At 47.7% G+C, this 19,852-nt stretch overlaps 1 protein-coding gene and 1 long non-coding RNA gene across 2 annotated transcripts in view; one reads left to right on the top strand and one right to left on the bottom strand.

The window, feature by feature from the left end:
* The first annotated feature begins 7,319 nt into the window (after positions 1-7,319).
* The window catches only part of LOC115271195, a 23,644-nt gene continuing 11,111 nt past the window's right edge, over positions 7,320-19,852 (top strand). Inside the window, exon 1 of the long non-coding RNA XR_003899805.1 lies at positions 7,320-7,393. This is a non-coding gene — a long non-coding RNA (uncharacterized LOC115271195). The remainder of the gene's footprint in view (positions 7,394-19,852) is intronic.
* On the bottom strand, positions 7,337-9,196 carry FGFBP3 (fibroblast growth factor binding protein 3). The gene is made up of 2 exons (XM_024192636.1): positions 9,176-9,196; positions 7,337-8,209 (listed from the first exon to the last, which is right to left on the bottom strand). Exon 2 carries the CDS (start codon positions 8,102-8,104, stop codon positions 7,337-7,339), a length of 768 nt encoding a protein of 255 aa, XP_024048404.1. The 5' UTR covers positions 8,105-8,209; positions 9,176-9,196.

Genomic DNA, 19,852 nt, shown 5'->3' with positions numbered 1-19,852 from the left:
CAGTATTTTCTATTTTATATAAAAGTCATGAGTAGTTCACATATAGGGCAGGACCCATAATGTATTGAAGCAATCTACACGTAACAGTGGGCACATACTGTATAAGATGTATTGATTGAAATTGCTGCAATTTCATCTGGAGGAGATTTGGCTGATCTATGGCTTTTGCTCTTTCATAATAATGCATAGCTCTACTATTCTGTTAGATGTAATTGACAATTAAGGACTCAGTGACATTATTTTAATGTGAGTTTTTCACTCAAACTCTTCAATGTAGGTTGAAGGGAGTATTCAGGCTTAACGCTTCAGTGACCCTCTCACGCAGAGCACTTCCAAGCAGACTAGGGATTGCTCACTAGACTTCATTACACCATTTCTTTGCACTACGAATGGATCCACAACATTTTAGTGCCAGTGAATATGAACAATGTGGTAGATGAAGTCAGAATTTGGTCTCTTCTGGCAACCTTAAACAAATCTCTCAGGCAGACTTGACAGTGAACAGAATGAAGAAGACACACAGGAAGCATCATGGCAATTACAGTAAACATTTAGTTTCTGAGACACTTAATAGGAACTACATTTTTAGATTGTTCAACAAATAAAGAATGGCATCTTGCCCAGGCATCCCTCCCCAACACTTCCCTCCTCCTTTTTCTGATGTTAGGCAATTTAAATGCCTAAGTACCCAGCGCAGGATCTAGGAAAGAATAATTCCCATTGTGGTCATTGTGCACAAAAACAAAAGAACCTACTGATCAAAGATTTGGGGTCTGCAGCCCAAACTTTGTCATGTGACCAACCAGCTCTGTTTCCAACTGTCAAACTACAAGCTGGTCTGGAACTGCTTCACCATTTGTGTGTGGAGCACTAGTTGCCTAGCAACAGCTTCCAGCAGTCATTTACATTGTTTTACATTTCATGGCCACTGAAGTTTCTTGCGGAAACTTTCTGTAGTTTAGCCATATCAAGTTTTTTTTTTCCCCAGTTGACTTCCACAGAATCTTGTCCCTAGCAATATAATCTTGAACTGACACAAGTTCTAATTTCTTAAAGCATCATCTTTTGTCCTTCCCTATTAAAATATCAAAACATGATTCCCTTTCAATGCTTTGTTTCCATCCAGATATATATCTTGAAATGTATTGGAATGAAGTGAGCCTAGTTTAAGCAAAAGACAATGTTAGATATGAAGCTTTGGGCAAGTTTCTAAAAATCTGAAGGAGGAAGATGTAATAGGGATGGGAGATGGGGAAAGTCCAATGAAACAAATTTTGCCAAGTTATTGTTAACATGTAGTGGCCTTAGGAATGTGAGTTTCTTTTGTATGTTACACTGCAATAAACTTTGTAGCCCCTGAGAACATTCAGGGTGCCAGTGTCCAGAGAATTACTCATAAATTTAGCTAGTAAATTATTTAAAATATTTGTATGCACACAACAATGTAATAAAATTCTGTATCTGATAAAATGATGGTAACTGTGGCTTCTTAAATTGTGTAGCAAAAATAACCCACTGCCTACCCACAATTAAATAAATAATTTAATTTCTGCAGTTCATTTTTGTAGGGTTAGAGGGTTCTTCAAGAGAAGAAATGAGCCTTCATACACTGGATGTAAGAAGAACTCTTGCCTTTTACCTAGACAGGACTAGGTCCTTTAGGGCTTCACCCAGACTTTTTATCTCAATTGCAGAATGAATTAAAGGACAGGGAATTTCCACTCAAAGATTGTCCAAATGGGCTGCCAGATGCATCTTGACCTGTTACAAAGCCTCAGGGGTTTTCCCTCTCTGAGAGTTATTGCTTACTCCACCAGGGGTCAAGCTACCTCTGTTGCCCTGCTGAGAAACATACCTCTCCCAGACATCTGCAGAGTAGCCACCAGGTCTTCGTTACACTCATTCTTCCAGCACTATGCTCTTGTGACTGCTTCCAGAGCTGATGAGGCTGTTCTACAATTTGTACTGAATCCACCTCATCAGCACCCTCCTCCATCATGGAGGTACTGCTCAGGAGTCTCCTGTTGGGGAGCACCCTAGCAACACTACTCAAAGAAGGAGGAGCAGTTACTCACCTTGTACGGTAACTGGAGTTCTTCGAGATGTGTTTCCCTGTAGGTGATCCACAAGCTAACCTCCTTCCCCTCTGCCTTGGAGTCTCTTATTGGACTTTCATAGTTGAAAAGGAACTGGAGTGTTGGTGGTGGGTCTGCCCCGCCCTGTATGCCCTTGTAGCAGAGCTTGAGGGTGCCTAGGGCACAGTTGCAGACCCACAGCCACTGCTGATGAAAAATCTCTGATCCGGAGTGCACAGGTGTGCACACACTGACATGGAGCAGCCACAGGGGGACACATCTCAAAGAACCGTTGCTATTCAAGGTAAGTAACTTCTACTTTTCAGAAGCATTTGAATCTTTTAGAATCTGTTCTGTTCCTATTTCAAGTCTTTTTTTTATCCTGTGACAAAAGGAATGTTAAGGAAATCCTGCAATCCCTCCTCATGTCCTTATCTAGAGTGATTTACACACTTTCATTTCTGGAAAATTTTCAAAGTTCATTGTGTGCAGATGTAAATCACTCCTTGGAACCAAAAATACCTCCTCTTTAAAGCTGCCTCTGCCTGCTTTTTTGGCCTGCAAAAACTGAACTGTCTGTTTGGCAGAGAAAAATATAGGCCTGTTAGAAAATGTTATTTAAGTAGACATGTAAAAAGAAGAAATCTACACATTTTGGTACATGTTTTCGGTAAGTAAATTCTTTAATTTCTGTGTGGTCTGACTTGGGAAGGAAGTGCACAAATTGAGGACTGTATTCAACAGAATATTAAGGAGCCAAAATGTTTCATCTTTGAAACCTATTCAGTGGAGATTCAGCCATTCTGTTGAACCATCTTTTATCTGGATCCACAGTTAGCTCCTGTGGAGACCCCTTAAGGAATGAATATTCCACGTACTAGCTCCCTTCATATTTCTCCCTCCCCCCATCCTGATTTTAATGGAGGCTTCAGAGCAACTATATTTCACTAGGCTTAGCAGCTGGAAATCCAGTATTCAAATTCTAGTTTAGATCACCAGTGAAAACATTAGAGATGTTTACAACTTATAGCATTGCATGACAAATAGTTTACTGTTGTGTTGCTCAGCTATATTTAATGTTGTATTCTAATTTATCTTCTATATTGTGGGATGGTCTAATTGCTGCACTCTGGGGTACTGTTTCAAGAACACACAAGGATTTTTTCCCCACTGCTGTCAACATAAGAATCTCCATACCAGATCAAACCAATGGTCCATATAGTCCAGTATGCTGACTGACAGTAGCCAGTATCAGATGCTTTGGAGGAAAGTTCAAGAAACTACATAGGGGACAATTATGGATTAACCTGCCCATTAAGGAAAGTTTCTTACTGTGCCCTGTCCGCTTCTCATTGATTATGGCCTGAAAGTATGAGGATTTATATCAAGACACAATAAATTACCCTATATACAGTAACTGAATGTTCTCATTATCCAAATAACGCCCAATTCTTTTTTAATCTTGCTAAACTCTTGGCCTTAAATATTTTGTGGCAATGAGTTCCACATGCTATTTATTTCAAGTATTTCCTTTCATCAGTTTTAAACTGTTTGCTTTTCAGTTTCATCTGCCATCCCCTTATTCTTGTATTAGGTGCTCCTTTTTACCCTCTCATAACTTTACCTTCTCTGTTCTATTCATTATTTTATATCATTCTATCATGTGCCTCTTAATAGTTTCTCCTCTAAACTGACCAATTCCATTTTTACAATTTGACTTCATAACTGTCTCTCTCTATGCATCTAACTATGGTTGTATCCCATCTTGGAATCCTTTCTATTTGTGCTATGTCTCTTTTCAGATAACACGCTCCACATTGAATACAGTATTCCAGATAAGAGCATACAGTATTATTCATTTATGTAATAGCATAATATTTTCAATAATTTCTATCCCATTCTGTATTCTTAATGACCACTGCTGCACAATGAGCAGAAGCTTTCATTACGCTGTCCACAAAGACACTCTTGTCTTTTTCCCTATGTGTTTGTCTATACTGCATTGTAAACCTGACTGCAGACTCAGGTTTGAGACCAAACTTCCCTGTTATCTATGTACTCTCCTTTCTGACCTGGCTCCGCAAACCCTCAGACCTGAGTCCTAGGACCCACCTCAGGGAGGTGGCGTCTGAGTCTTAATGAGATTTGGGTCCAAACCCTGTCATTTTGCAGTGTGGATGCAGCTCAAGCCTGAGTACCCAGACTCAGGTGTGGAGATTCCACCAATGTAATCCCAAAATTGCCTGACCCTGTGTTTCAGTCCTTTGACCCCAGAACTTCCAACTTGAATCCCAGGAAACAGAAGTAACCCCGGTTGGTTCAAATGCAGCTGCTTGGTGTTTATCTCTCCTTTCCATGCAGACTGCATACCTGGAAATACATCTAGTAGTCTCTCGTGTTAGCTATGGCCCATAGTAGACAGGAGCCCCACACCAACCATGCTGCTACCAGGCCAGAGGAACACAGCTGAACTCTGGTAAATCTCTGGTGTGAGGTGAGCAAATCAGAAAGAGTGCCAGAAATGATCAAGTGTATAAAGACGTCTCAAAGAAGCTTGTGGCATTGGGCATGTACTGAACTGCTTATAAGTGCAGAGAGCGAGTCAAAGCAGGGTTTAGGACTATGATCCTGAAACTGCTTCATGCTGAGTGGACCCCCATATGGAGCCACAAGGACATCAGTGAGGCTAGTGAATTTGCCCACGTCAATGTGATTGGAGGACCAGGACCTAAATGACTGACTTGTTTATCTTTAAAATATCAAGCCCAGCCAATAAAATTAATAAACTACTTAAATAGTTCCAGTTGTAAAGACTGGATAACGCATTATCGATGTGAGAAAAGCATTTCCCTCTCCATTTAAATGTTCCTTTGTGTTAACTTCAAAACTCCCATTGATTTAAAAACTGAGATTCAAATCTCCAAACGGAGTTCACTTTTAGGAATCCTTTTCTCATCTGTTAGAAACAACAGCAACTGTTTGCAGTCAATCACAATCTTGCCACTGACTTAATCGAAACACGATTGGGCCCATACATCTTCCCCTACCCCCAAAATAGGACCCCACTCTTCATTCTTGTTCCTACTGACATCACAAAGAGGTTTAGGCAAGAAAGGAGCAAACCCTTTGTGGGCTTTTTGTTTAGTGTATTTTTTAGTATTTTTTTATACAATTTTTGAAACTGTCAGGGTCTATTTTAAGGTGGGTCATTTCCAATTTGATTTTCATCTTTAGGAATGTAGAAACTAGTTATTTGGGGAAGACATCAGCTGTCTTTCAGTCTTCATATCTGTGCTGAAAACATCCATCAGTTAAAATATATAAATAAGAACCTCAGCCAGCTGGTTTTTGTCTCTTAATTTACATAGTACACTATATGAAAAAGGTTGGATTTTTTTCCCCAGCAGCATAATAATGTCATAGCTTTTAAAACCGAGAGCCATATTCTTCCAGCAATTGTATGTGAAATTCCTGTTGACTTTCATTGAACTTCTCCATTCAGTACGTAGCAATTCTGATTTTCCTTTGATGGCTTCTATAATAAGATCAATATTTTGTTTACATTGCTCTTCTTTTTGATGATCCTATTCAAGCCAGAACATCACACTTTGCCATTATAAGTACAGGTCTTTGATTAAAAAAAATAAAATTGCCACACCTTTTGAAATGAGAAGAGAGGCAGATAATAATTAAAACCACATCTGTAAACACTTATGTACATGAGTAACTTTACACATGCAAGTCCCACCGAGTTCAATTCAATGGGACCATTCATGTGCATAAGCAGCTGCAGGCTTGGGCCCTAGATTTATATTTACAAAAATCAGCGTAACCAGTATATGGACCTGATTCGACAACCCCTCTCTCTTTTTTTCTTTTTTCTTGCCAGCAGTCCCATTAAGGTACTGAGGAAAGGCTAGTTACATGGTTGAGGGTTTCCATGACTGGGCCCCATGGCAGCCACACAATCACACACAGTAGGAAATAACATGAATATGAGACTAAATAAAGTGAGGTGAGGCTATAAGTAAGTGAAGTGTAATAACTGACGCTTTCCTGAGGAAAAACAGGTGCGAGCTGGGTCAACGGAGACCACTGTTTCAATTTATTTTCTGAAAACTGATGCAAATAGTGCTGCAGAAGTGCTATGAAAAGGTGAGCGTGAAGGGAGTGGGGGGGGGGGGAAGAGGGAGAGTGTCACCTTTGAAAGAATACCAGCCAAAGAGAGTTAAATAAGCTAAGGAAAAAGTACCTAAAGTGTGTGACTCAGAGGAGTGTATTTGAATGCATATTAATTAAAATATGTTTCATTTGCATAGGTGGAGGAAAAGAGAGCATATTCCCAGGGCACCTGGAGAAAGTAGGTTCCCTTCAGTAAGTGTTTCTCAGCATGCCACAATGCAGGACACAAGGAACAGAGAAAGCAATAGCTTATGGTGACAGCCTCTATAGGCACATGAATATTGACTGTTTCTCTGGAGCTTTTCACAATAGACTAGAAAATAAACTAAGTCTTGTATGAATGGCTAGCTTCAGTAGGATGAAAGGTTTGCACAATATACTCAAAGAGGTATAATTTCACTGTTGCCCCAGTGCTGTGTAGGCGTCTTGCCACCTCGGAAAGTCTTTCAGGATCTCGAGGCCCTCATCCGCCTTCAGGGAATCATGTTAACAGTCAGTTAATGTAAGGTACTGCTTCCTCAACTCCTCAGTTGGTCCTGCGGGGCTCAGTTGTGGCATCACACCCACAAGCAGGCTGGGGCAAGTCAGAGATCACACACACACTGCTGTAAAAGAGTTGCATCTTTATTAATGTTGCACCCATCATCATCTGCAATACAACTCACTGGCACATGTTTGCTCCTGGTGAACAAGGGGAAGCCCTTTCCCAGCGAGTGAACGCAAGTCACAGTACAGAAAATCTAGGGGTTTAACTACCAGAGCGTAGGCTGAGGGGCGCCTGTCACCCCCAGAACAGATATCTCTGAAATAGCAGCGCAGACTACACAGGGCATGGTGCTTGTTTAGTGTAGAAGGAGGGACTGGTCAGTCATGTTAGCCAATAACGCCCCCGTGCAAAGGCCTGGCCCCAGCTCCCGCCCTGCCCCGGGGTTAGCACCAATGAGTAAGTTATACCCCTCCCCCCACCCGGGTGTCCCACAGCTGCAGGCTCCTACCCCCAGCTCCGCCCCACCCACCCGACTGGGCCCGACCCTTCCCCCCACCCCGCCCGTCTCCCTCTCTCCCCGCCCCCCACCGCCTCAGCCGTTCCAGAAGTTCACGAAGAAGCTGCAGAGCGAGTGCCACTGCTCCGCACAGTAGGTCTCGGCCAGGTCCTCGCTCAGCTCCGTGGGCGGCTCCGGGTTCCCCCCAGCCGTGGGCGGCCGCTGCTCGGGGGGCAGCGGGGAGCCGGGACCCCCTTTCCTCTTGCCCGCCTTGCCCCGCTTCTCCAGGGCACTAGAGCGTGCCCCGCTGCTCATCGCCTTGGCGCCGGGGACCCCGGGCTGCTGCAGCGTAGGCGCCCCCTGGACACTGCCCCGGCCCTTGGCTTTGCCTCTGGCGGGGCCCCCGGCGGCCCCAGGCGCTGCAGGGCTGGGGCTGGGGGGAGCCAGGCGCAGCTGCGCCTCGGGCGGCCCCTTCTTGCTGCTGCAGAGCCGGGCTTTGAGCGGGCTGCTGTCCTGGCAGGGGTGGCGCTTTCGGCGCAGCTTGCCCAGGATCTGCTTCCAGTACTGGCGGCTCTTGCCGCTGTAGGCGGCGCAGCGCTCCGGCTGGCCCCGGTACACGCACCGGAGCCCCTCGCTGCCGCCCTCTCCAGGCGCCTGGCAACTCAGCTGCAGCTCGGTGGCCTCCTCCCCTCGGACCAGCTGCCAGCTGCACACATGCTGCTCCCGGGTAGAGAACTGGCCGGCTTGCGCCCAGGGCGCGGGGCGCTCCGCTTTCTCACCGGCCCCTCGGGCCTGCCCGCTGGCGGCGCCCCCCAGGCAGCCCAGGAGCAGGAGGCTCAGTGGAAGGGCTCGGGAGACCCTCATCTCATTAGGTCAGTGGAGCTGCTGCGGCTGCCTCTTGTCATGCAAGTGCAGCAGGGATGGAGAGTCCTGGCGAAGGAGCGAGGGGCCCTCGGCATCCCCCGAGCCCTAGAGAGACAGACAGGGCGCACACTTAGCAGGGGGCATGCAGCACAGCGACACAGCCACAGGCATGGCTAATTATTATTAATATGCATGTCTCATCAAGCACACGCGCATCAGCATTGGGCATGCCCCACTAGATCAGTCATTCATAACTATTTGGTCATTGTTATTATTTATGAAGCATTTATAAGGCCTTTATTAAGCGTATCTGAAAGGTTGCTGAGACACCGCCTTCAGTAATAATAGACATTAATACTTGTCATGAATATAGCTGTTTACTTCAAATCTCTCTGCAAACATTAATTCATTAGTGCTCCCTAAATCCTAATCAAATATAAGACCAAGGGATGTGCTGCTCTTAGTCTTTGTCAGAAAGGGTCATTCAGAAATCGGCAGTGTTAATTACAGAAGGCACCACATCTCTGCACTCTCCACAGATGGATGGTTTTACTATAAACAGTTTCTGTTCATGAGGTATTCACTTGTGGTTTTATTACACAAACTTGAAATCGATATACTGAAGATAGATAAGGCCATCATTTGCAATAACCAAACTCTGCTTTGTTTTTGCTTTGACATATTATGCTATGCAGATTGGTTCTTAGAACACTATCAATGGTAGACAAAGATTTTTCTCTACAATATTGTTTTCCAGTTTTATGATCTCTCTTTTTCCTTACATGGCTAAAGCAAGTTAACAACCTCTTCACTGCATTCTGAACGTCTCTTTGCTGTATTCCCCAGTTCAAAATAAATTCTCTAAATTAGTTAAGTGTCAAAGTCTTAACAAACAGAAAGATGTTTGTAAATATGGATACAAGACCACTGGCAACATGATTGGAGAACAAATCGCTTTTTAATTCTAGCATCAAAGATAATATGTGGCCAGAATTCACTAACAAACCCATCTCAAAACAAAACGATTCCTCACAAAATCAGATCCTGTTTTCCTTCTTTGGTTAAACTTACCGTGCACTGTGTGAGGTGGAGTAGTCTACTAGAAAAGTGTGAGAGTCTGCATGTAGGATTAGTCTCTGTTAGAAGGGTGTATGGAGCATGAATGTATTATCAATAGCACAGGAGTGGCTACCCCAGGCTATGCCCCTCCCCAGCCTGGTGCATGCAAACACACACATACACCCACCCAAAGAGAGAGAGAGAGAGAGAGAGGGAGTCCTTAAAACAGAACTTCTTTGATATAATGTTTACACTATTCCACTCAATGATAAACCTATATGCTGCATGGTTTATAAGGCAATGTGTTTAATTAATAAAATGTTATTCACTTGTTTGGTATGGTAGTGGATTATTGACTCTTGTTTTATTTGCTTTGAGGAAACTGCAAAATAATGTTAAAGAAATTATTCTTAGGGCTTGTTTACACTTGGAAATTTACTGCTATAGCTATTTCAGAATAATTACTCTGGAATAATTTCTCATGTGGACACTCCTATTTTAGAATAAGAATTTGGTGACTGAAAGTGGACTTTGAAAGTGGATTAAGCTATATCTGAAGAAGGCACTTCTATTCCAGAATAAGAGTGTCCACAGAGGGAGTTATTCTGGTACAACTATTATTGCGCTCTATCTACATCAGGGTGAATCTTGCCCATTTTAATTAAACTCATATCTTTTATAAACACTCATTTATTTAATTTGACTGAAAGTGTCTGCCTCTCAAGATTTAAGCACTGGGATAGAATGTAAAATGCATATCCTGTGCAAAACAACTATAATGACAATGCCGGTCTAAGCCAGCCTGGATCTATATAACAAATCAATCTCCAACCAGACAATCACATTTGAAAAAAAAATACTACACCCTTTTTAGAAGCAAGAGCAACCCCATTCCTCTCAATCCTCCATGTATGCCTGAGCAAGCGGAAGGGCTACTAGAATATACATCAGCAACAATTTCTCTATTCTCAAGACTTTAGATACTTCTTGAAACTTATACATTTGACTGATGAAATGTAAATTTTCTCAGAATAAAATAGGCTGTAACAAGATATCTCAGAATGTTTTTCCTATAGGGGCTTTTGCAATTTCTTCTTTAATTTTGGACTGTGACAGGGTGCTGTGAGCAGTTATAAATAGAGCCCCTTTTGGGACCAGCACCTTGGTCACTTAGAACACACAGGACACTGGGTGTAGTTAGAGTAGGAAGGCATTAAGTAGCGTGGTTGAGTTTGGACGGTCAGAGTGGATCTACATAGGGATAAAAACATAACAAAACTGATTAGCCCAGGTCAGCTCATGGGTTGAAAAACTCAGGGTTGAAAAATTGCTGTGTAGACATTTGGGTTCAGGCAGGACCCTGAGTTCTGGGACTCTGTAAAGATGGAGGGTCCTAGAGCTCGGGATCCTGCCTGAGCCCAAACAGCTACACTGTAATTTTTAGCCATTCAGCCCAAGACCCATGAGTCTGAGTCAGCTGACCTAGCCCAGCTAGGGCCACAGGTCTTTTATCCCTGTGTAGATGTACCCTTAGAGGGGATCACTTGCACCTGTAGGGAGTATAATGAGCTAATTAGCTCACTGGCTGGATAGGTTACAGAAAAAAACCCCAAGCTGTATAAAAGACTGAGCCAGGGAGCAAGACAGGGTCCCTGTAACCATGCTGCATTGTACCTGGAACTTAAGGCAAGAAATAATAATAATAGTAGTAAAGATACTTGGTAAAGGTACAGCGAGTGTGCTGTATAATCACCAAAAGGGGTTTTCCCCATCAGGGTTTCTAGGGTTGGAGGGAAAGGCGGCCTACATGCTCATTTTGTGTGTGTGTGTGTGTGTGTGTGTGTGTGAATTGTGGTAGCACCTAGGAGTCCCAGTAATGGACCTGTCCCCCATGGTGCTAGAACTGTACAAACAGAACAAAAAGACAGCTCCTTCCCCAAAGTACTTACATAAATAATAATCTAATACCTGTTCTTCCAGCTAGTATTGTCTTCTGTATTCATACTAATATTTCTAGAACAGTTATCAATAGCTGCCATGACTGAAAATATAACTTATGGTCCTGTTCCTGTATTTTTTGTGTATTCAAAACTCTGGTTAACTTCAGCTGGAAGTCCTGTTGGTTGCCCTGGGAATTCCAGATATGCAAGCAAGGTATGGTCTGAACCAGTGTTTTTGCCTGATTTACAAATAGCTATAGTATGAATTAAAGGAGTCTCACATTCCCATCTATATTATAAATTCTGTACAAAAATGTATTAGATCTATAAGCATTTCCAAAGAGCTTGTTGTCATGATAGCAAGGTGCTGTACATGAGTTACAGAAAATCAGTATGATTAGGTTAGAAGTGACAGGCAATTTTGCATTCTGCTCTTTGGTTAAGCATTGGCTTCTGTTTTGGAGTGTGCTACCACATTTTCTTCTACAGTTGGTTAGTGAATGTTTTGAAGAGCTGGGACTTTATCTTGTTTTTTCTGTGAAGCACATTATTTTTTATGCACAACAAGTGCATAAAATAGAATAGCACAGCATTTTTTGAAGATGTCAGTGGTATAGAACTCATTGATATCTTTTGGGAGAGTTCTCCTTGGCTTTAGGCCAGCTGTTGAGAAGGCTCATCTGCAAACTCCCTTGAGTTCAAACCTGGTTTCTGTTAGTCAGAGTCCACTAAACAATCATCAGTATTAGAGAGGCAATCTTTGAGATATCTGGGTTCTATTCCATTGGGGGCTTAGTAGATGAGTACCTGAAACTTGACTTGGATCTAGTAGTAAGTAGAGAACCAGTGCAATTTGTGCAGAGACAGTATCATATGCCTTCTGCTCATCCAGCTCAGGAGATGGGTGGCTGAGTTACGCAACAGCCATAAATTCTTCAAGAAATTTTTGTTAAGACCCACATAGAGTGAAGATGCTTGCTCAGCTTGTTTTTGCCTTTTTATAACACTCCCAAGCGATGACAATTTGAATTTACGGTATATACTTGTTCATAAGCCGAATATTTTTGGTAAAAAAGTGACGTATCAAAGAGTGGGGGTCGGCTTATAAACAGGTCTACACCAAAATCTGATGATTTTAAACTCTATGGAATCATTGAATAGAATATCTAATACATTGTTGTTTTGTTTACCTGGAGCGTCTGCAGGTATGTGCGCCACTTCCCACAGCTCCCATTGGCTGGGAACGGCGAACCGCGGCCACAGGGAGCTGAGGGGCTCTGTGCCTGCAGATGCTCCAAGTAAACAAAACGTCCCAACCCACCAGCAGCTTACCCTGACGGCCGGGAGACAAAGTTTGCCAACCCCTGAAATATTGGGTCGGCTTATGAAAGGATCATACAGTTTTTGCTATTTTTACCTAACCATCTTGGGGGGTCGGCTTATAAACGAATGGGCTAATGAACGAGTATATACAGTAATTTACTATATGCCATTGAGCCCTTTGTGCTAATATATTACTACAAAAATAAAATAGAATTGCAAAAATCACTAAAATATACAGTAAAATCTTTCACTGCAGGACTGAGATGCCTTAAAATTAATCCCTAATGAGGGGACTTAGCAGTTATGTGCCACGCCACATGAATGCCAATGAGTGTGAGGAAAAATAGGAAATGAGTTTAGTGATATGAGTTACATGGAGAGCAAGTATAGTGCCATTCTAGTCAGATTCTGGTTGTGGCTTTTATGTGTTTGTTCTCTATTTGACTCTTCAATTAATCTTATTTTTGTAATAAAACAATTCTTTTCCAAGTACCATAATTGCTTTTTTGGGTTGATACTTGTAAGAAATTTGTACTAGCATTCATGATGATTTTGTTTTCATTGACATAATTGGGAACAGTACCTGAGGGCTGTGCTTGGGAACATTCATCCAAATGTTTGCAAATAAACAGGGTTAAACCACCTGCTGATTCAAATAACTGGTATGCACAAATATTTGTTGTTGGATTATCCCAGTTCTAGCTCATTGGGAAAAATACAACCTGCATTTAGGCCACTTCCTACAGCACCTGGAGATCTCCAATCTCAGTTCTGACCTGTTCCAGTGCTTCTTAGTTTGAGATCAGCTTGAAGCTGCATGGCTGCAGACATTTTACTAAAACCACAGGCAGCTAACCACCAAGTACCTGTAGTTTCATACTTTTTAAACTAGTTGCTGTAAGGCGGTTGCAGTTCTCTCCCTGGCCGTCAGGGAGGGAGACTCCGCCCTCTTGCTGCAATGCTCCTAAAGTGACTCCATTCAGGGGGGAATTAGCCGACAGGCTGCCACTCCTGACAGTGAGGTGGCAGGGGGATGCAGGCCCACCTCCTCCACTGCATCCCAGCCCAGGGCCCTAACAGTAGTGGAGTGGTCCACCACTGGGTCAGCAGGGAAATCTGGCCACAACACACTGGCCATTTTCTAGTCAGTAACACAGCTGAAGCCTATTCGGCTTCCCTGTGCTCCTTCCTACACTCCCAATCTGGGGGTACTTGGGTTCCGGGTTGTCGTCCATCTCGCTGGGGTAAACAGCTAGAGGCAGCCCCAACAGCACCTCTGTGTTCTTGGTGTCTGGCAGCTCCGGCAGTTCTTCGAGTAATTGCTCATGTGTACAATAGATGTGCATGCTCGCCACGTGCACTGGTGCCAGAAGTTTTTCCCCACGCAGTACCTGTAGGGAGGAGCACCCCCCGCGATCCCTGGAGTGGCGCCTGCCTGGCACAGTATAAGGGGAGCTGCGTGCTCCCCCCACCCTCATTTCCTTCTTGCTGCCAGTGAAGGTGCGTCGGAACTGCTCTGATCCAGCTTTGCTGTAGCTTGTCCCCAGAACTGTTGGTTCAACTTTAGTATCTGTTGTTAGTTAGCTATTTAGTTAGTCAGTGAGCCAGGGCCAGGGCATGCCCCGTGCCCCGGGGTTTAAGTCGTGTGGCTCTTGCAGGCATTCTATGCCAAGGAGCGACCCACACGCAGACTGTTTGCGCTGCTTGGGAGAAACCCATATCAACCAAAGGTGCAAGATTTGCAAGTCGTTTAAGCCTCGGACCAAAAGAGAAAGGAACATTAGGCTCTGGCCCATCCTGATGGAGTTGGCGCTGACCCCAACCCCAGCACACCACTCCGAATCAGTACCCGGCACCGGTACGCGGCGACCCACTGGTACCATCGACCAGTTGGCACCACTCCCCACCCATAGGGCACACCAAGAGGGCCAAGAAGACTCCCTCCTTGCAGCGGCACTGAGGGAAATCTGGGACAGAGGCTAGGCCCATGTCGGGCAGTCCTCGATCCCCACCGGGCCCCAGGCCTCCGACTCAAGCTGAGCGGAGTAGCCCGGCCCCTTTGGAACAGGCCTCTCCGGATGCCTTCTACACCTGAAGCTCTGCAGGCGGCCCGGGATGTTATGTCCATGCTGGTGCCTGGAGTGCCACCGATGTCAGCCCCGCGCTCCAGAGGCAAGCCGCCGCTGTGATCCCCGCAGCCGCCTCCAGCCCGGTCTCGGTCAAGGGAACATTCCCAATGCCGATCACCGCCCAGAGACCGCTTGGGGCAGAGTCCAGGTGGATCGCCCTGGACGCTGACCAGACTGTCTGACTGGGTTCCATCCGTCGGGACTCGCGGCACCGCTTGTCCTCAAGGAGCGAATTTTGACAGGACCACGGCGGGCGTTGCCGTCGGTCCCCATCTCGGAGAGGGTACCGCAGTCGGTCACGACACGATCGTCAACGCAGTTCTTGCTTGGCCTCCCGCTCTGAGTCTCCAACAAGACATCGCAGCCCCGGGCATTGATTGCAGGCGTCTCGCCTTCGTGGGTCTGCCCGTCGAGGCCGTTCACGGAGCAGCTATTACCGTCGGTACCAGTCCTCCACATCAAGATCGCGGTCCGGTGGCTGTCATAGATCCCGGCACTGCCGCTCCTCCCAGTCCAGGGACAGCAGTGGATCTTACGCCAGCCCGGTCTCCATCCGTAGCCGTCCCTTAATGGGCCAGGCCAGCCAACCCGGACAGTCAGTCCCACCAGTGCCACAGCAGGTGCAGTGCCACCGAGCGTCATGGCCAGCCGAATAGTACCAGTGGGCACCGTGGCCTCCGGCACAGCCCCTGGTGGGGGCTTGCTCGGTGGCTGGAGCTTCGGAAGCACCGTCGGCCTCCCTCTCCAGACCCCGAGGAAGGAGTCGGTGGGACGTATGTCCTCGGCACCGTGCCCAGAGTCCGACCAGGTGGTGGACCCTCCGGTGCCGGCTGACACCCAGAACACCACACCGGCCTCTTCACCCTGCCCGGAGGAGACGATTGCGGCCCCGCCCCCCTATGTCCTGCAGGAGGACTCTAGGGCCCTCCAAGAACTCTTAAAGAGGATGGCAGCGAACCTACACCTCTAGGCAGAGGAGATGGAGGAGCCCTCAGACTCTCTGTTTAACGTGTTTTCCCCATCGGCACTGGGTAGGGTGACCTTGCCTCTCCACAAAGGGGTAACTAAGATTTCAAATGCCCTGTGGCAAACACTGGCCTCATTGGCCCCCATCTCTAAAAAGGCAGAACGTAAGTACTTTGTACCCACTAAAGGGCATGAGTACTTGTATACCCACCCGGTCCCCAACTCCTTGGTGGTTGAGTCGTTCAACCATAGGGAATGGCAGGGTCAGCCAGCCCTGACCCCAAAGAACAAAGACTCTCGGAGACTGGACTTTTTCGGAAGGAAAATTTATTCATCTTCGAGCTTCCAGTTACGGGTGGCCAACCATCAGGCTCTCCTGGGCCGGTACGAATTCAATCTGTGGGGCTCCCTGCCTAAGTTTGAGGACTCCCTCCAGGAGCGCGATAGGAAGGAGTTTAAGGCGCTAGTGGAGGAAGGGACAGCGGCTGCTAGGGCGTCACTGCAGGCAGCTTTGGATTCCACGGACACGGCTGCACCATCAATGGCCTCCGCGGTGTCCATGAGACAGGCGTCGTGGCTCCTACTCTCCGGGCTGTCCAGCGAAGCGCAGTCTTCCATGCAGGATCTCCCGTTTGATGGGAAAGCTCTGTTTGTGGAGGAAACAGATACAAGGCTGCATGGCATGAAAGACTCCACGACCCTCCAGACTCTGGGCCTCTATGTCCCAGCTCCGGCAAAACCTAAATTCAAGCTGCGGCAGACTCCCGCCCAGGCCTCCCTCACGAAGTACGAGGCCACCCATAAGAAGCAGCGGGACTATAAGAGGCACCCTCAGAGACAGTCTCGGCCTGCCCCCCAGCCTGGGTCCTCCAAGGGCAAGCAGGCGGGGAAAAGGCATTTTTGACGGGACGCTCAGGGGCACCCCGCCAGTCCTCATCGGGGATCCACCCCCAATAAAGCTTCCCTTTTCCAACCAGTTGTGTGCTTTCCTCCCGGAATGGTCGTGGCTAACCTCGGACCGATGGGTCCTCAACACCATTTCCCGGGGTTACACCCTCCAGTTTACTTCCTCCTCGCCCAACCACCCTTTGCCCCTGTTCTTCTTGGGGGATCCCTCGCACGAAGCTCTGCTCGAGCAGGAGGTGGGGCGGCTCCTTGGCCTAGGGGCGATAGAGGTGGTGCCCGAGGAGTTCATGGGCAAGGGGTACCACTCCCGTTATTTTCTTATCCCAAAGGCCAAAGGGGGGCTCAGGCCCATCCTGGACCTGCGAGGCCTGAACCAGCACATGGTGAAGCTCAAGTTCTGCATGGTCTCCCTGGCCTCCATCATCCCCTCCCTGGATCCCGGGGACTGGTACGCTGCCCTCGATCTACAGGACGTGTACTTCTACATCCACATATTCGAGGGGCACAGACGCTTCCTCCGTTTCGTGGTGGGACAGAAAATTACCAATTCACGGTCCTTCCGTTTGGTCTGTCCACTGCCCCCAGGGTGTTTACAAGATGCATGTCGGTGGTAGCGGCCTACTTCAGATGGCGGTGAGTCCAGATATTCCCCTATCTGGACGATTGGCTTGTCAAGGGCATCTACCGATCGCGGGTGAGGGATCACGTGGCGCTCTTCCTGTCCAGGGGCACCGCCTTGGGCCTGTTGGTAAACAACACCAAGTCCATGTTAGTCCCGGTCCAACGCATAGAGTTTATCGGGGCGCTCCTGACGCAGAATCGGCCAGGGCCTCTCTCCCGCCAGACGGGGCAAGACCCTGAAAGGTCTCATAGACTCAGTCACAAGGTTCCTGGTGACAACAGCCAGGGTTTGCCTGCAACTCTTGGGGTCACATGTCGGTGTGCACATACGTGGTCCGTCACGCCAGACTCAGGATGAGGCCCCTCCAGCTCTGGCTGGTCTCAAAGTTCTCCCAGGCCACGGACAGGATGGACGAGGTCATCACTGTGCCAGACCTTGTGATCGCCTCCCTACGGTGGTGGTCCGCCCCAAACAACATGCTCCAAGGGGTCCCATTCAGGGACAGGGCCCCATCGTTGGAGCTGGTGTCCGATGCGTCGGACCTGGGTTGGGGGGCCCACGTGGGGAACTTTCAGACCCAAGGACTGTGATCGGCTCAAGACCTGACCCTACATATAAACGTCAAGGAGCTCAGGACGGTGCGGCTGGCATGTATGGCCTTCCGCTCGCACCTAGAGGGCAAGGTAGTCAGGGTCCTCACGGACAACACGGGTTTGGACCGTCCTTTTCCATATTCTAGACCCCCAGTCCCACAGTGGAACCTAAACCTGGTGTTGGCTCGTCTCATGGTGCCCTTGTTTGAACCACTATCCACGTGCTGCTGGTCTCACCTCTCATGGAAGGTGGCCTTCCTGGTTGCAATCACATCGGCCAGGCGAGTCTTGGAGCTCAGGGCCCTGACCTCTGAGCCGTCTTTCATAAGGACAAAGTCCAGCTCCGCCCACACCCCCGCGTTCCTCCCGAAGGTGGTCTCCACCTATCATATGGGTCAGGACATTTTTCTACCGGTCCTCTGCCCCAAGCCTCACATGTCCAGTGAGGAGCGCATGCTCAATGTGCGGTGGGCTCTGGCTTTCTACCTCCAGCGGACTAAGCTGTTCAGAAAGTCCTCACAACTGTTCGTCGCCTCGGCTGAGCGCTCGAAGGGCCAGCCGATTTCCACTTAGAGGCTGTCCAATTGGATCACTTTGTGCATCTGTTCCTGTTATGAACTGGCGGGTGTTCCCCCCGCTGCCTATTGTGAGGGCACACTCGACTCGAGCGCAGGCCTCATCGGCTGCCTTCGTGGCCCACGTCCCCATCCAGGATATTTGTAGGGCCGCCACGTGTTCACCTCACACTATACGATCATCCCCCAGACCAGGGATGACGCTGGGTTTGGCAGGGCTGTTCTCCATCCTTGTGAACTCCTACCCACCTCCAACAGATATAGCTTGGAATCACTTATTGTGGAATACACATGAGCAATCACTCGAAGAAGAAAAGACAGTTACCTTTTCCGTAACTGTTGTTCTTCAAGATGTGTTGCTCATGTCTATTTCACATCCCACCCTCCTTCCCCTCGGAGTTGTCTGGCAAAAAGGAACTGAGGGTGGGGGGAGCGTGCAGCGCCTCTTATACTGCTCCATGGAGGCGTCACTCCAGGGGTCGTGGGCGGGGGGGGCGCTCCCCTACAGGTACTGCTAGAGGAAAAATTTCCGGCACCGGTGCACGTGGCGAGCATGCACATCTATTGTGGAATAGACATGAGCAACACATCTCGAAGAACACCAGTTACGGAAAAGGTGACTGTCTTTTCCTCTGGGTCTCTGGCGCTGTAGTGGCCTCTGTCGGCTCCAAGCTCCAGCAGCCAGGGGGAGACATCCTGCTCCTCTAGCAGCTCTCCTCCCACTGAGTTGGAGGGCCTGCCTTTTATAGTTCCAGTTCCTGTCCCGCTTCTGCTTCAACAGGGCAGCCACGGGTATCCTGGTTCTGCCCACTTGGGGGTAGTTGCAGCTCTCTTCCCCATCTGTCAGGGAGGGAGACCGTGCCCCCTCGCTACAGTTGCAAAACTATACAGCTGCTTGTTCCTAGTTAGGACCCCTGGACCTATAAATGTGCAGGGTGGCCCATGCACTGCTCCCCGTAGTCCTGCGAGCTCATGGAAGAAAGAAATTGATGGGAAGGGTCCCTCAGAAACTAAGATGGCAGGAGCAGAGACATGCAGCTACAGCAGAGTGGGAGGTACTTTGGATGCTGATAATGTCATCAGTGCCTGAGGGCTGTGTTGTTTGGCTTTTACTCTGGACATTCTTTCCCCTCTGCTACTTGGCTGTTTGCACCAACTCCTTCCCACCCCCTTCCTAGTCGTTGCTTTATTTCAGCCTCCCTCAACCTGCCCTCCATAGCCCTCATCTTCCATCCTCTTTTCCTTTTCCCTTTTACTCCTCCCTTCAATGTCCCCCTCTCCTTTCCTTAGCTAAAGAGAGAGACAAACCTCCTCCCTACAAAACCCCACCTCAAAAATGAACAAACATATTGGTTGTAACATAGGGTTACCATACGTCCAGTTTTTCCCGGACATGTCCGGCTTTTCGGCAATCAAACCCCCGTCCGGGGGGAATTGCCAAAAAGCCGAACATGTCCGGGAAAATACCGTCCGGGCACTTCCCCTCCCGCAGCTGCTCTGCTCCTTCCCTAACTCTTCGGCTCTGTTTAAGAGCCGAGCTGCCCGAGTGCTACCGGCTTCGGGCAGCCCCCTTGCCTCCGGACCCCAGCCGCCGGCCGGGCACTTCCCCTCCCAGGCTCCAGCTGCTCTGCTCCG

Source organism: Terrapene carolina, unplaced genomic scaffold (assembly GCF_002925995.2).
Source record: "Terrapene carolina triunguis isolate 2854851 unplaced genomic scaffold, T_m_triunguis-2.0 Scaffold95, whole genome shotgun sequence".
Taxonomy (NCBI): Eukaryota; Metazoa; Chordata; order Testudines; family Emydidae; genus Terrapene; species Terrapene triunguis.
The sequence above is the reverse complement of the archived record's forward strand: the minus strand, read 5'-3'. Positions and strand labels throughout refer to the sequence as shown.

Coding starts and splice junctions, on each gene's coding strand:
- FGFBP3 (XM_024192636.1), bottom strand. CDS start 8,104: ATGAGGGTCTCCCGAGCCCTTCCACTGAGCCTCCTGCTCCTGGGCTGC.